This window comes from Osmerus mordax, chromosome 9, assembly GCF_038355195.1.
Source record: "Osmerus mordax isolate fOsmMor3 chromosome 9, fOsmMor3.pri, whole genome shotgun sequence".
Lineage (NCBI taxonomy): Eukaryota > Metazoa > Chordata > Actinopteri > Osmeriformes > Osmeridae > Osmerus > Osmerus mordax.
In genome coordinates this window covers 2837727-2852073 of record NC_090058.1, presented here as the reverse complement: position 1 = coordinate 2852073, position 14347 = coordinate 2837727, and the positions used below count along the sequence as shown (strand labels likewise).

The 14347-nt window shown below is 48.3% G+C and overlaps 2 protein-coding genes across 10 annotated transcripts; one reads left to right on the top strand and one right to left on the bottom strand.

The window, feature by feature from the left end:
- The first annotated feature begins 143 nt into the window (after nt 1-143).
- On the top strand, nt 144-12894 carry dhrs7 (dehydrogenase/reductase (SDR family) member 7). Of its 7 annotated transcripts, none has more exons than XM_067242778.1 (8): nt 144-246; nt 374-469; nt 946-1098; nt 1331-1437; nt 1840-2079; nt 2303-2425; nt 2771-2989; nt 3852-4611. In XM_067242778.1, the coding sequence occupies exons 2-8, from the start codon at nt 388-390 to the stop codon at nt 3897-3899; spliced, it is 972 nt and encodes a 323-aa protein (XP_067098879.1). In that variant the 5' UTR covers nt 144-246; nt 374-387; the 3' UTR covers nt 3900-4611. The 7 variants fall into 7 exon arrangements, 5 of the variants coding, with proteins under 5 accessions (XP_067098879.1, XP_067098877.1, XP_067098876.1 ...); XR_010877391.1 differs by adding an exon at nt 12374-12894 and having other exon boundaries at nt 147-469; nt 2740-2989; nt 3852-3917; XR_010877390.1 differs by having other exon boundaries at nt 147-469; nt 2740-2989; nt 3852-3917; nt 4367-4611.
- Nucleotides 4152-12935, bottom strand: pcnx4 (pecanex 4). Of its 3 annotated transcripts, none has more exons than XM_067242772.1 (11): nt 12887-12935; nt 11483-12242; nt 10865-11044; nt 10105-10652; nt 9733-9833; nt 9512-9634; nt 8838-9198; nt 6930-7033; nt 5708-6816; nt 5391-5577; nt 4152-5141 (listed from the first exon to the last, which is right to left on the bottom strand). In XM_067242772.1, the coding sequence occupies exons 2-11, from the start codon at nt 12178-12180 to the stop codon at nt 4890-4892; spliced, it is 3663 nt and encodes a 1220-aa protein (XP_067098873.1). In that variant the 5' UTR covers nt 12181-12242; nt 12887-12935; the 3' UTR covers nt 4152-4889. The 3 variants fall into 3 exon arrangements, with proteins under 3 accessions (XP_067098873.1, XP_067098875.1, XP_067098872.1); XM_067242774.1 differs by lacking the exon at nt 12887-12935 and having other exon boundaries at nt 5708-6183; nt 6295-6816; nt 11483-12360; XM_067242771.1 differs by lacking the exon at nt 12887-12935 and having other exon boundaries at nt 11483-12360.
- Between the last annotated feature and the right edge of the window lie 1412 nt (nt 12936-14347).

The following is a 14347-nucleotide window of genomic DNA, read 5'->3' as shown; positions in this document are numbered from 1 at the left end:
AAACCATAGCCATTTTAACTCATTCGGTAAAACCTTGTACTAGTAACCTCCTTAGTTCCAGCATTCAGAGATAGATGACCTGAGGTTTGTGACGCCTCGTGACATTTCAGTTCCGGGTAAAACGGAAAATCAACAAAAGTTGCGCAAGAATTATGAAAAAATTAACTCCGCCAACCAGCCACCAAGTCAAAGAAGACAAATAAAAGTATAAGTAGCCAAAGAAATTTCGCAAGCGTTATCACGGAGGTTATAATATTAATTGTGTTGGCATATCACTTAATGTTATTTTACTGTTTCCCGTTGCACTGATTCTCGAAATAACTGGGAAAGCTAGAGGTAAACATGGAGTTGTGTGTGACTTCCGCACTCATAGGTATATCGCTTTATATGGTGATACAGGGATTGCGCTTTATATTTGCGGATGCTGACTTTACTTTGCTTTGGGCGAGCATGATGGGGAGTAAACCAGGTAACCCATATTCTCTTGACCTCAGCTATACTGAACTGTCTATGTCTGCTAGTTGCAAATACAAATAGACTAACAATATCAAACTATTTCCCCTGAGCACTAGGGAGCATATCACACAATCCTATTGATCAGTCGGTTAATTTAGAACATTATTGATTGGTTTTATATTAAATGTTGTAGTGACAATAATAATCTCTAGGCAGTTGTATGTAGGGTAGAGTTCACTGAAATGTAGACTCTGATCCATTACATCAGGTGTATGTAGGGTAGGGTTCACCAAGACTATGTAGTGTTCTCTGACCCTTTCCTCCGAGTTTTTTACTTTTTAATCTTAGCATATAAGCAAAATATCCTTGACCTCAGTCATGTTTCCTTTAGGGGTCAATTGAGGACATGGCTACCATGAAAACCAAACGCAAAGCCTAATTTGTGTGTAATGTCATAAGCGTGAAATAGGCACTCTTGATTTCCTGTAGAGACTGAGCTGAAGGGGCTGGTGGTGTGGATTACCGGAGCCTCAAGTGGCATTGGAGAGGAATTGGCGTACCAGCTGGCTGGATGTGGCTCTTCCTTGATCCTCTCTGCTCGCCGCACTGATGAGCTAAATAGGGTGAAACTTGGCTGCTTAAGTGAGTTAATGTTTCAGTTTTTTATTTATTTGGGGCCTATGTATTGTGAACACGTTGTATATTTTGTCTCGATTCTTTTAAATTAAAACACAAAAACAATGCTTTCACTCAACATACCACGACTATCTGTTATTTGCATAGACATTATGTTTTTGCCACATGCCATTATGTAGGTTATTTCTCCTGGTGAAGAATATGCGCCCATTTTTTAGAATTAAATTTTTTCTTCTAGAATGTTCCGATTTACAAGATGAGGATATTCTTGTTCTTCCGCTTGATTTGTTGGAGAGGGAATCTCATGATGCCAAAACCAAAGCAGCATTCCAGCACTTTGGCAGGGTAAGGCAAGCATCCCGTGGTTATTAACGATAACCTTTCTTTCACCCCTATTATGAATTAGCTCATATCAATTACAAAAGGGTTGAGTACATTTCCAGACATTTGTATGCTAGGACACTTTTTAGCATTCACATCATAGTTTTGTCTTACTTGTATCGGATAGACAAGACATTGTATTCTATAGACATTACTACCAACCTAATCCCAATGACAGAGATAACGGAACCACAATGTAACGCAATGGTATGTGAGCACGATATGTTGCCTAAGTTGCGACATGGTTTGCTTTATAATTACCCAGACATCCTCTTTTTCAAAAGGACGACTACAAACAACGGAAAGAGAATTTCCCCTCGGAACTCTTTGCTTTGTTCCCATGGTCTCCTCTGCATGCTCGTTTAGATCGACATCCTAATTAATAATGGCGGACGGAGCCAGCGTTCCCTGTTCGTAGAGACCAGTGTGGATGTTTACCAGGCCTTGATGGACCTTAATTTCCTGGGAACAGTGTCGCTCACCAAGCAGGTGTTGCTCCACATGACACAGAGAGGCAGTGGCAGCATCGTGACCATCAGCAGTGTGGCTGGCCTTATTGGGGTACCACTGTCAACGGGGTACTCTGCCAGCAAACATGCTCTACAGGTAAGGAGAAACAACCCCTTTCTGCTTTGTGCATCATAACACTTACCACCCACAAGAACTAAAGGGTACAAAACTAACTTGATCCACACACAAGCATTTTTGTGTTTGGTTCAGTTTACAATTTTCTGCAAATGTCTGTAGGCTGGAATTTATGGCTTTTTTACTGCGTCGTGGCCATTGAAGTGATGCATTCCCTAACTTGTTTCTACCCTGCTTTCCACAGGGCTTCTTCAACTCTCTCCGCACAGAGCTGTCTGACCACCCAAAGATACTCATTAGCACAGTGTGTCCTGGGCCTGTTCAGTCACAGGTAGTCCAGAACGCTTTCACACATACATTGGAAAAGGTAAGTTTTGATTTTTAGATTGTGCTTTTTTTGTTGGTCACAGATGAATGCGTTGTGTTGTGTATTCTGCGAAGAAATGTCAACAAATTAATTCATGGGTGCATAATGTATACTATTATACCTCTATCATCATTTCATGTGTGTGTACTTAGATTCAAATGTTGATGTAGGCTATGGACTGAATGCAGTTAAAGCTAGGTAATTAGTCCTGCGCCCCTTCTGCTGGGTGAAGAAGTCACGCTCTTTTCAGCTAAGAACATCCGATTGCACTAGAGGTGTTAATCGAGCTCTCACTTTACTCACGATTGCTTCAGTCGATCAGATCTCCTTATTTCGTCACCCCAGTCAGTGTCCACAGCAGCAGGGGACCAGCAACACAAGATGCCCACCAGTCGATGTGTGCGTCTTATCCTAGTGGGCATGGCCAACGGCATCAAGGAGATGTGGATAGCCCAGCAGCCCTTTCTCCTGTTGTACTACGTGTGGCAGTACATGCCCACCCTGGCCTGGTACCTCACAAACCGCCTGGGCAAGAAGAGGGTGGATAACTTTAAAGCTGGCCTGGTAGGTACCTGCCCTTTATCAACATGGTTAGACACTCTCCTGGGCACAGACAGGACTAGACCTTCACTAGGATTCGTTGGAGGATGGTTCTTGTCATGTCTGTGTCGACGCGGCCTTGCTGACGCAGGTTGACCTTGCCTTTCCAGACCTGGGACAGGGGGAGGCAAACTGAAAAACAGCCTAGAAATATCAGAGTAAAGAAGAGTGTGGAGTCCACTATTTAGAGCTGTCTCTTAACAGCTGGGGGGTTCAGCTGGTACTGACCTTGCTGCTGTCTGATAGAGCGGGGGGGGGGGGGGGGGGTAAGGGTCTGACAGTGAGCAAGACTGCTGCCCGGCGGCACTGACGGACAGACTGACTGACCAGTGGGTCTGCTGGCCTCTGCTGGACAGTGACAGCTGAGGGCCACTCAGAAAGGTCACATTTCAACTGGCCAGACATCTTACTGTCACAGGATTGAGACAATGTCACCCTCAGCACTGTGAAAGACTCGTGTTGGAACACTGTTACGCTGCACACGAGGGGGGGGGGGGGGCGACCTACAGTAAGTACAGGGACATTCTCCCCAAGGCAAGTAGGCCTTGCCCAAGGACACAACGTCATTTGGCACGGCCGGGAATCGAACCAGCGATTCCCTAACCGCTCAGCCCCTTATGAATGTCATTGCCCTTGGTCTGTGACCAAGGTTATGAAGATAATATAGTACAATAGTGGAAACACAATGGTGACAAGACTGAATGCATTATTAGGTTTATTATTGCTTAATTTCACTTGACTAGACATGCGTGCTACTGTATTCCGAGTGCTGTGTGTTGGCTATTGTGCTAAACGAATCCTGACGTTTGACGTCTTTTCTTTCCAGGATGCAGACTCTGCTTACTTCACAAAGCCCAAGGTCAAAACTCCATGAATAGCACATTTTGAAGAGGTAAAATATTTTGTTGCATTCATAATTGTTGAATTAGAAATGGAGTCTGTTAATAGCCCCAGCAGCTACTTGCTTTTAAGCTGAAAGGAAAGGTCTTTAGGATAGCTTGAAAGGATGACAGAAGTGGATGGAAGGGTTGAAATGGAAGCACTTACAGCCTGTGCAACTTCCCATCTAACGCACGGTCATGGTTTTGAAAATTGGATTTGTACCTCATCGTTTTGACATGACTAGTCTCTTTCAAATAATTTTATTATGTATATACAGTTACATATATAAAATCAACAATATATACAGGAGACTATGGCAAATTCAATTCATTTGACTGTCTTCAACTGTAAACATGTTAACTGTAAACAAAGGATAGCAAACATGTACTAACCACATAACATATACTGCAAGACAAACCCAAGGCACATCCTTGAATTTTACACTTTCTAACAAAACAGGTAGTCCCTTTTGTTGCATTTGGGGACATTTCAGATCTACACTGGTAAGAAAACATCTGCAAAATAAGTCATGAAGTTGAAAGCACTGTGCAGCTTGGCTTTCTCTGAGGAGGAGATGGGGGAGGAACTGATCACATGACGCACGCACAAAAACACATCTGCCCTGCAGGGGGAAACACCTGAATCTGTGTTGCAAGCTTTGTGACTGCTCCATGTGTAAGATGATTAAAATCGAATCATTCCAATCAAGCGTGTCCCTTGTCCTGTACTTTTGAATGTTCACATGTCAAAGATTGGATCAAAGAAACTAGCAAACTTTAACGAATCATCATTGACATTTTAGTAGTGTGCTCTGGTTCCAGCATTTGGATTTGATCTGTCATACAAATGGCTCGTAGGAGTTAGTGACGCAGCCCCAGTCCTGCTCTGGAGGCTCTCCCCCCATCGCCAGGCTGGGGAGACGGGAAGCAGGTGTGGAGAAGGAGCCCAGGGAGCCAGAAGTGTGGTGGTGGGGGGCTGGGGGTCATAGGCAGGGGAGGTGCAGGGGGGCGGAGGAGTAGATGGGGTACCCCAGGGGCGGGTCGGCAGCCTGGACGGTGAGGTTCCTCAGCATGATGGGATGGGCCTGGATGCTGTAGCGCTCCTCGTCGTCGTTGGTGGCGTACAGCAGCTCCCAGGACAGGTTGGCCCACTGCCCTCGCACGCCCTCCCCGTTCAGGCTCCCCACCTGCACCAGCTGCTCCTGCAGGGACAGGACGCGGCCCGTGTACGTGCCCTGCGGACAGGAGAACAACCAGGGTCAAACGTCTCTTTCACACACACACACAAAAAAAGAAGCTTTCACTGCATCATCATGATAGGAGATCAAATATCACGAGGAGATCAACTATGTGAAAGGTTAATTGTGTGAGTTTGTTTGTGTGTGTGCGTGTTACCATAGCTGTGTGGTGGACTGGTTACCATGGTGGCTAACCAACTCTTTGATAAGACCGACACAGGAGTAAGGGTGTGCTTGTTTGGTTACCATGGTGAGGTCATGGCCCAGTGAAAAGAGGAAGGGCTTCTCCTGCAGGATGCTGTCCTGCCAACCTCGCTCTGCCACCAGGCCGATGTACCAGTCCCTCTCGTACTCCTCCAGGGTGCTGAACAGCTCCTCCGGGCCCTCCATGGGCCCCAGACTGGCCTGGTCGAACAGCAGCTTAAAACTGAACCTGCAGACAGAAGCACCACGGTGACACTTGAGGTGAAACTAAAGCACTGAATCCTGAAGATTCCCACAACAAATACAAAGCACTGTGTGTCTGTGTGTGTTTTATATTACTCTCGGCTTCATATCATTACCTGAAAGCCTTTAGTGCAAGCTGGTAGAGTTCTTTACTACTGGACAGCCAGTCCAGCCCCTCCGTCCAGGGCACGTCTCCGCAGTAGAGCCTGTAGACGTAGCTGGGGCTGGTGAAGGAGGATTCTGCTCCCAGGGAAATGAGGCAGGACAAGGCCACCTGCGCATGAAGCTCCCGCAGTCCCTCGTCCTCCTTCAGGGCCTTGGTCATGTCCTCCGAGGCCTCGCCCTGCAGTAGTAGGCCGAAGCGGCCCAGCGCGAACCTGAACCAGTCCTCCGGAAACAGGGGCCTGAGCCCCAGCAGACGGGAGGGCAGCAGGGGGGCCGTCCTCCAGTCCGAGGGCAGGCTGAACAGCTCGGAGTGGGGGCAGCTGAAGCTGAGATGCGTGGTGGGGCCGAGGCCGTCTGAGAGGCCCCCGGGGTTCCGGCCCTTGTCCACGGCCGGGAGGCCGAGGCCCAGCCCCAGAGGCTGCAGAGGCTGCAGGGCAGACAAGGCCATGTTCTCAAACAAGCTGTCCATCTCCACAGAGCCGGGCAGGGAGGGGCCCATCTGCATGACTGTGTGTCCCAACTGGGCCTCCGTACTCACCAGCGCCACCGTCCGCCTGGCCGGCTGAGGCCCGAACAGATCATCCTCGTCGGACCAGTCGCCAAAGGAAGTGAGGCTGGAGCTGTCGCGCCTGAACTTGAGAGACGAGACGTTCGACTCGACCACGACCGCCTCGGCCGGCTGGGTGCACGTGGACTGGGCCGGCTGGGAGGACTGGGACCTCCTGCCCCCGGCCCCCGCCCCCTCCTCGGGGCCCCAGGTGAAGCCCTGGCGGCCCCTCTGGACGCAGTGCCTCAGCAGCAGCCAGATCAGGGTTTTCAGGAAGTCGTCCTGGAGCGTCCGTAAGTTGTCATGCGAGTCGATGATGCCGGAGAGCACGTTGCGGGCGTCGGAGTACACCCGCACGGGCAGCACGGCGCAGGGGGTGAGGGCATTGCCCCAGTGCATGTTCAGACCCTGGGTGAGCCCCAAGCGCTCCGGGCGCTCGAAGGCCCCCTCGAAGACTTCGTCCACCCTGCGTGCCTCCACCGTGTGGCAGGAGGTCTCCTGCAGCTCCAGTCCCTGGAACACAACAGCACCTCTCCTGAAACCTCACACCGCATCTCAGCAAGACTTCAACCACACCTTTTAAAATCGTGGATGTAGCAGGGGGGGGAGGGGTGGGGGTGTCGTACCTTGATGTTGACCGTGAGGTAGCCGTACCCTCGTTCGAGGATCACGATCCACACAACGCGGTCCTGGAAGCGCCCCAGGAAGTGAGAGCCAGGGGACAGGGACCCTGCGTAGGACGGCAGACAAACCCGTCAGCTGTGGAAACAGCCCCACCGCTGCCTGTTGCTGGGGCAACTCCACAAAGCCCTGGCTCAAACTGTAGCCGATCACAGCATATTATTGTTGTGGTCTTGATGTAGACACACGAATCCATAAGTTATGCTATCACAGGACGAACAGTCAAAAAGATGTTGCGGACTGGGGAAATGCGACGAGGAGCGTGGAGGCACATGGGCTATACATAAGTAAGTGCCCTCTGGTCACACAAACCTTTCATTTTGCATCAGTAGCGAGTCTGAAGACTCTGAGGATAACTGTGCTGGATGAGCTGTAGGGTGACGCTTCCCATTTCCGTTGTACAGGAAGGTCATGATACGGTTTAAACCGGCTGACTGCACAGAGATCTAAATATTGAATTCCTTCTTCTCTGCCTTGGTTTTCCATTAGACTCTAAATATTAATTCCTCTTACGGGATTAGACTTTGGGAATTTGTACAGGGAGAAGGTTTAATCTCTGGGTGATAAGGGACAGCCGTTTTTTGGGGGGGTGAAATGGAAGTGGCAGTAGGATGGTAGCTTCTTGTTTAAAGTTTGAGTAGTGTTCTCAGGGCTCAGGGATAATGTCATGACCCGTAGCGATATCTGGGAATAGTCCCAGACAGCGCCCTGTGAAGGGAAGTGACACGCCGTGCGTTCTGCAGTCCTGCTCCGTGATCACTGATGCAGATCTCCCAATGTCACAGAGGGGGCACAGGAGATAACTACACCCTCCTTCCTCACTCCTTCCTCCTCTCCCTCCTCACTCCCTCCCTCCTCACTCCCTCCCTCCCTCCCTCCCTCCTCACTCCCCCCCTCCTCACTCCCTCGTCCCCTCCCTAGACTGCGAGCATCAGAAGACCCAACAAGCCCTCGGCTTGAATTATATATCAGGGCCAAGGCACCCCCAGCTAGCCAAGAAAACAATAAGATTGAGCGATGACATCACTGACCACAGCTGCCTCATCCTTTTGTTTGTATTCATCAAGCCATAAATAATTAAGCTAGTATGTTTTTTGACCCCCTCCCCCCCCCCCCCCCCTCCCCCCGACAGCAAATAGAATGCTGTGCTGAAATTTTTTGTAGCGGCTCCAGTTGGCTTGCGAATATTACGCGGTTAATGGCGTGGAAACGTTTGGATGTAATGAATACAGATCAGAGCGGTTTTGTTCGGGTCACTTCACAGGAAGCACAACTGGATCCTGCAAGCTTGAGTTCCCGCCGGCGGCTGCAGTCACACAACAACAACAGTCATCCCAGTATGAAACCAGAAGCAGCACCCGTCCCACTCCCTTCATATGCATAGCTTCCCTGTTTGACCCATCTGAAAGTTCATGGTGTCGCTGCAATGAGTCAACATGCGCAGGAAGAATACAAGCAACCTTGAGTGGAACTCTATTAACACCTCGAGTGCAAACCGATGTTCTTACTGCTGTTGGCTGCAAAAGAGTGTGACTTCCATAACCAGCAGAAGAAAAGGCAGGACTAATCACCTATCTTGTACTTCAGGCCACAGACTACATCATATTTTTTAATCTATGAAGACAGTCACCTGAAATGATGATGGAGGTGTAATAGTGTTGTAGGTGTGGACCTCATAAATTACACTATGCACAAGTGAAACTAAGTACAGTTATTCAGAATATCATATTTTCCGTCATATATTAATAATATCCTACATGAGACAGGTTCTGAATATTCGACCAAACAACATCACTAACCCTAAAACTCTCAAGTGACAAACTGAAGAAGTTAAGCGAGTTGTGTTGACTAACCCAGCGATCCTGCAGCAAAGCCAGTTCTCAGCGCCCCAGCCAAGCTCCTGCTCATCTGCTGGTAGTAGACCGAGTCGGGACAGGGGCAGGCAGTTCCCACGGGCCCTGGCCAGCTGCGCTGAGGCCGGGGGAAGCCCACCAGGAAGATGGGCAGGGTGAAGAGGGGCAGGAGGGGCGCGGACAGCAGGGCCGACAGGGCCACCACCGAGAGCAGCAGTGGGCACAGGGAGGCGTTCAGGGCCAGGAGGGCGCCGGCTGACTGCCGACGCTGTTTCTTCTCCGTCCAGGACGTCACCAGCACCGTCAGCGTGAACTTCAGCTTGGCCAGAAACTGCACCAGCCTGTCACTCAGTATGCCCACCTGGGTCACACACACACACACACACACACACACAGGGACACCGTAAAGCCTCAGGATTGTTCCAGGGACTACAACCGGGACAGGGAGTCAGGTTGCTGAGCGGTTAGGGAATCGGGCTAGTAATCTGAAGGTTGCCAGTTCCATTCCCGGCCGTGTCAAATGACGTTGTGTCCTTGGGCAAGGCACTTCACCCTACTTGCCTCAGAGGGAATGTCCCTGTACTTACTGTCAGTCGCTCTGGATAAGAGCGTCTGCTAAATGACTAAATGTACATGTTTTATTTTTTAATGATCTGAGGTTGGGAACGTGTTACCAGGAGGAGCTGGACGCCTGTACCCAGGAAGTCCCACCCTGGCAGCTTGCTGTCCCCAGCAGCCAGCCTCACAGACACCACCACCGCCATCTGCAGCAGGGCCTCCTCAGAGCTCTGCCACACCTGCGGAAAGGGGAGGTCAGAAAACCCTTGTTCGATGAACCTTTTAGTGGACCATGTGCCAGTCACGTCATGCTGTGTATTGAGAAGGCGCTGTGTACCACTCGGAAGGCCCGGGTGAATCCCACACTGAGGGAAGCTGTGTGGAGCTTCAGCAGAGAGCTGTCCATCGCCAGGAAAGCAATCATTGCCAAAGGAGACACTGCAAGTTGAACATTAGGATTAGCTCCTCATACGTGTAATAACATGCAAACATTTGTTTCACATTTTCCTTTCTAAGGACCCAGAACAATCAGTTATATATATATAAAGAAAATGTTGGCATTTTTCTTGCTTTATTGGACAGTTTTAATTGAAGCGTGACAGTTAAGGCAGGGAGGGGAAGACATGCAGCAAAGGGCCCAGGCTGCACCCCCAGTTTACATGGTACGCGCACTTACCAGTTACATATGAAACGAGAAAGATGAACTCACCTAGATTGAGCAGAACTCTCCTGATGGTCCCAGCCACATGAAGGCCTCTGCTCCTCTGCCTGAACACCTGCACACTGGCCATCCCTCTGGGGTACAGAGGGTTGAGGAACATCCCTCCACACACGTACGCTCCCTGGATCTCTCGGAGGGCCCAGCACAGTACGAAGAGGAGGATAAGGAGGTAGCTCACAGCAGCCTGAGGCGCCCACACCAGAACCTGGGTCTGGTTCTGGAACTGGGCGGGATTCAGGAAATGATGTAAGAGTCCTGCCTCTGTCATGGCCGCCAGCAGCAGGCCCAGGTAGAGGAGCAGTTCTTTCACTCCTAGACGCCATCCAAAGGAGCAGGGAGGGGTGGGTGAAGACTCCCTAGGCCATCCATCTTTACCACGGGCTGCTCTGGATCCCACACACAGGCTCCCCAGCTGGCTGAAGTCTAGACTCAGCAGGAACCCCATGGAGATGGTGAACAGGACCACCCCCAGAGTGGAAGGGATGAAGAAAGTACAAACTGCCACGATGATAGAAACAGCAAACATCAGCAACAACCTGCAGAACACAGACAGCAAAGAATAAGAGAGGCTGGCCAAGGCCAGAAAACAATCAGCAGTTTTAAAAACGAGGTTTTAATAAATGCAAAGACTACAAGGCCAATGTCACTGTTGAAAAATCCACTGGATCCAAGATCCAAAAGGGGTGGAATATGGAACTGATTTACTATGACAAAAGTGTACGACATTTCGGGTTGACCAGCGGTGTACCTTAGGTTGCTAGACATGGGAGAACCACCGAGACCAAAGACCAGGGACTGCTCCATGGCCCAGAGGAGGAGAGCATCCAGGGGAGACAGCATGCCCAGGGCCCACAGCAGAGGCAGCAGGAGGAACAACACATGGAGGACCTGACTAATCAGCTGCAGCTCTGGTACTGGACCTACAAACCTTCATGGATGAGAGAGTCATGAGTGAGAGCCGCAAAACAACAGAGCATTACCACATACTTTCTAAAATATATAGATATATACATAGTAAGGTCCAAAAGTCTGAAATGATTAGTCAGCTACTTCTATTTTGAATTAGTTTTGACTGTAAAGCTTTTAAAAAAATCATATGATAATGTGTCTACATACATTTCAGAATATCTTAGTGTTTGATATGACAATTTGCTTGACACTGTGCATTGATTCCACAAATGTGTGCAAAACCCGATGACCCATTATGTTCCAGAGAGATTCTTGTGACTTAAATTCCCTCATTACATGTTCAAAGTGATCTCACGATGTTTGGACCCTATCGTATAAATATATATTTTACAGTGTTTGGATGTGGGCACAAGAATCTGCTAAGTGAACCAATGTAAATGTTTAAATCGCCTCTGACCTATCAGCCAGATCCACTGCGATGAAAGTCAAGATGTAGAGAGGTCGGGTGAGAGGGGAGATCTCGTAGGTGTCCTGTGCCTGGAATGTGGCCGTCTCTGTGGCTGTGTTGACAATAAGCGAGTACTCTGCTATGCACAAGGTGACCCAGCTCAGGACGAACACCACCAGGGCTACACCCACGCTGCCATACAGGGCGGTCAGCCTGCCCAGGAGCACATACCACGTCCCGAAGGCGCACAAGGCCCCGGCCAGGACGGTGTGGAGAACCACGTTCAGCCCGAACCTTTTCCCAGGGGCGATGAACCTGACCGTCTCTGGGCCCACACAGTGGGTGAACTCCACCTCCTCCTCGTCAGCCAGGATGTTGGGCGCTCCCAGACGCTCCACTGTGCCTGTTCTCCTGGCGGCGTTCAGCGCCAGGGACTGGACCACCACCGCAGCCCCGAGCATCAGCATGCCAGACAGCACTGCCGCGTGGAGCTCAGCGAGCAGGTGCAGCTGGCACAGAAGCGTCCCGATGCCACCAAACAGCCATGGCGTCAGGAACAACACCGCCTGGTTGACGTAGACATAAGGTGGGGCGCAGTAGCCCAACTTGAAACGAGGACCCCCCAATATGGTCTGAGGGAACCGCTTCCAGAAAAACTCCTGTTTGTATTCGTTGAGCAAGGGCACATCTGGCCCCATCCTGACCATGCCCTGGGCGGGTGCAGCCAGGTCATCTCCCCGGAGCTGCAGGTAGCGTCAGAGTCATCCTACTGGTCCGGAAACAAAGAATGTTAATCTAAACGGTCCTTGAATCGACAACCCCATGTCTGGTAACCATTGTTGACTTTCACCATGGTAGCCTTTGCAACATTGTCGAAGTTAATCATTTATCTCTTCCTAGTGTTTTGTCGTTACATTGCTAACGTGATGAGGGATGGTGACAGCGAAGTATCGTTGCAAGCTGCCTGGATACTGAGAAAACCAGTATTGCAGCCGTTGCTGCAACAAGCATTGTTGAAGACTAAAAGGCTTTTAGTCAACAACAATAGGGTACTCGGCTTGACAGGGGTAACCAACACTGACTATCTACAATGACAATAATTGCACCATTGTTTAACCGTCAGACACACATCGAAGCGAACCTGTATGACTTTCTTACGTGTTCACATGGCAACTAACATTCCAACCGTAATCTGCCTAACTAGACAGGCTACAGCAAGCAAGATAAAGCAGTTGTTTCAATGTTTATTTAAGGCATCTCATTCATAGAATATTAGCGATCTAGTGCTGCTTGGCTAGCTAGCTACTGTCATGAGTTGGTTGCCATGAAAACCCAAGCAGCAGAGAACTAGCAGTAACGTATCTTTAAGACGTTAGACAAGCTACTATGTACTGTCTGTATCTACAAACTTACCTAGCTACGAAAGCACGGCCATTTTTCCAACCGAGTGTCTTTTCATTTGAAATATGAATATACATACATAAAGTTGGACTAGCTAACAAAGCGATTGTGACAGTCACAGCTGGTATTTAAAACGTTAGCTAGCTAGCTAACGTTATCTTAAAAGCTTGCTAGCTAGGCGAACAACAACAAAATGAAGCACAATTTGGTCATCAGTGGGCGGGCCGGGTAGCTATGTTGCGACCAATCAATGGGTAGGGAGGACAGACCTGTTTTATACTCAAATTCACGAAATAATGTTTTAATAGCTACCCTCTAGCAAAGTATGTATTTTTTTATAGGGGGGTAACTAAAATGCACATACATTTTGAAATGTATGTGTATTATGCATACAGTTTAATGGTTGTTCATTTTACCTGGCATTATGTGACTTCCGCTTAATGCGACTTCCGTTATGTGGATTGGTTAGACATTGAATGTATTAAATAAAACGCGGCATATTTCATACATATTTGTAGTAGTTTCAAAAGAGCTGAATCCCGTTGCGATACTGATTTGAAAACGGATACATGAAGTTTGTGTATGTAACAAAACATTCTATATTAGATCACCTTGGACTATTCAGATGATACAAAAAGTATGAATTGGTCACACTATGGTCAGTGTGGTTTAGACTGGCCCAGTAGGCATCGCCTGGCACATCTGGACTTATTTCCACTGTTCAATACCAAGTCTTCGATTTCAGTTTTATGTACAGCATAATGGTTTACTCACACTTCAAACACGACTTGAAGTATTGAAGACCTTTAGTCATTTAGCAGACGCTCTTATCAGCGGTTTTGCTATTAATTGTTGAAATGAAATAAACAATATTGCTTTTAATGGTGTTTGGAACTCCATTCTGGTTTGCCGCCATATTTCTGTCACACACACATTCACGTGCATCCTTACAGCATAGCTGCAACAGCAATCATGACAGCAGATCAGCAAGAGTAGTATGGTGACAAGTGAGGTAATGTATTTTAACTTGTCATGTTTTCCGTTTGTGCATACTGAATCTACTGAATTCGATCTCTATCCCAGGGTTGGGTACGTGTTGTACGTGCATGGAAATGTTAATCCGTGCAAACATTTCAATATCATGGTTACAGTATGACTCATTGACTCAAATTACATTTAAATCAATTGTATTTGATCATTTTATACGAAACCTACTTTGATCCATCATCATGGAAATCTAGACTTGAATTAATCTAGTTCACTGATATCTCAAACAAGGCATCACTAGTAAACAAGTCTCTCAGATACAACGAGATTGTATTGTATTTTTGTTTAAAAAAAAGAAAAGAAAAAAAGCAATATTAATATACAAGATCAAATGAAACATTAGATAGTTTTTTGTTGTTGTGGTCAAATCCATCCACATAACAAAGGGATTTAGAGCCCCACCTTATCCTTTTCCCACAAAGCAAT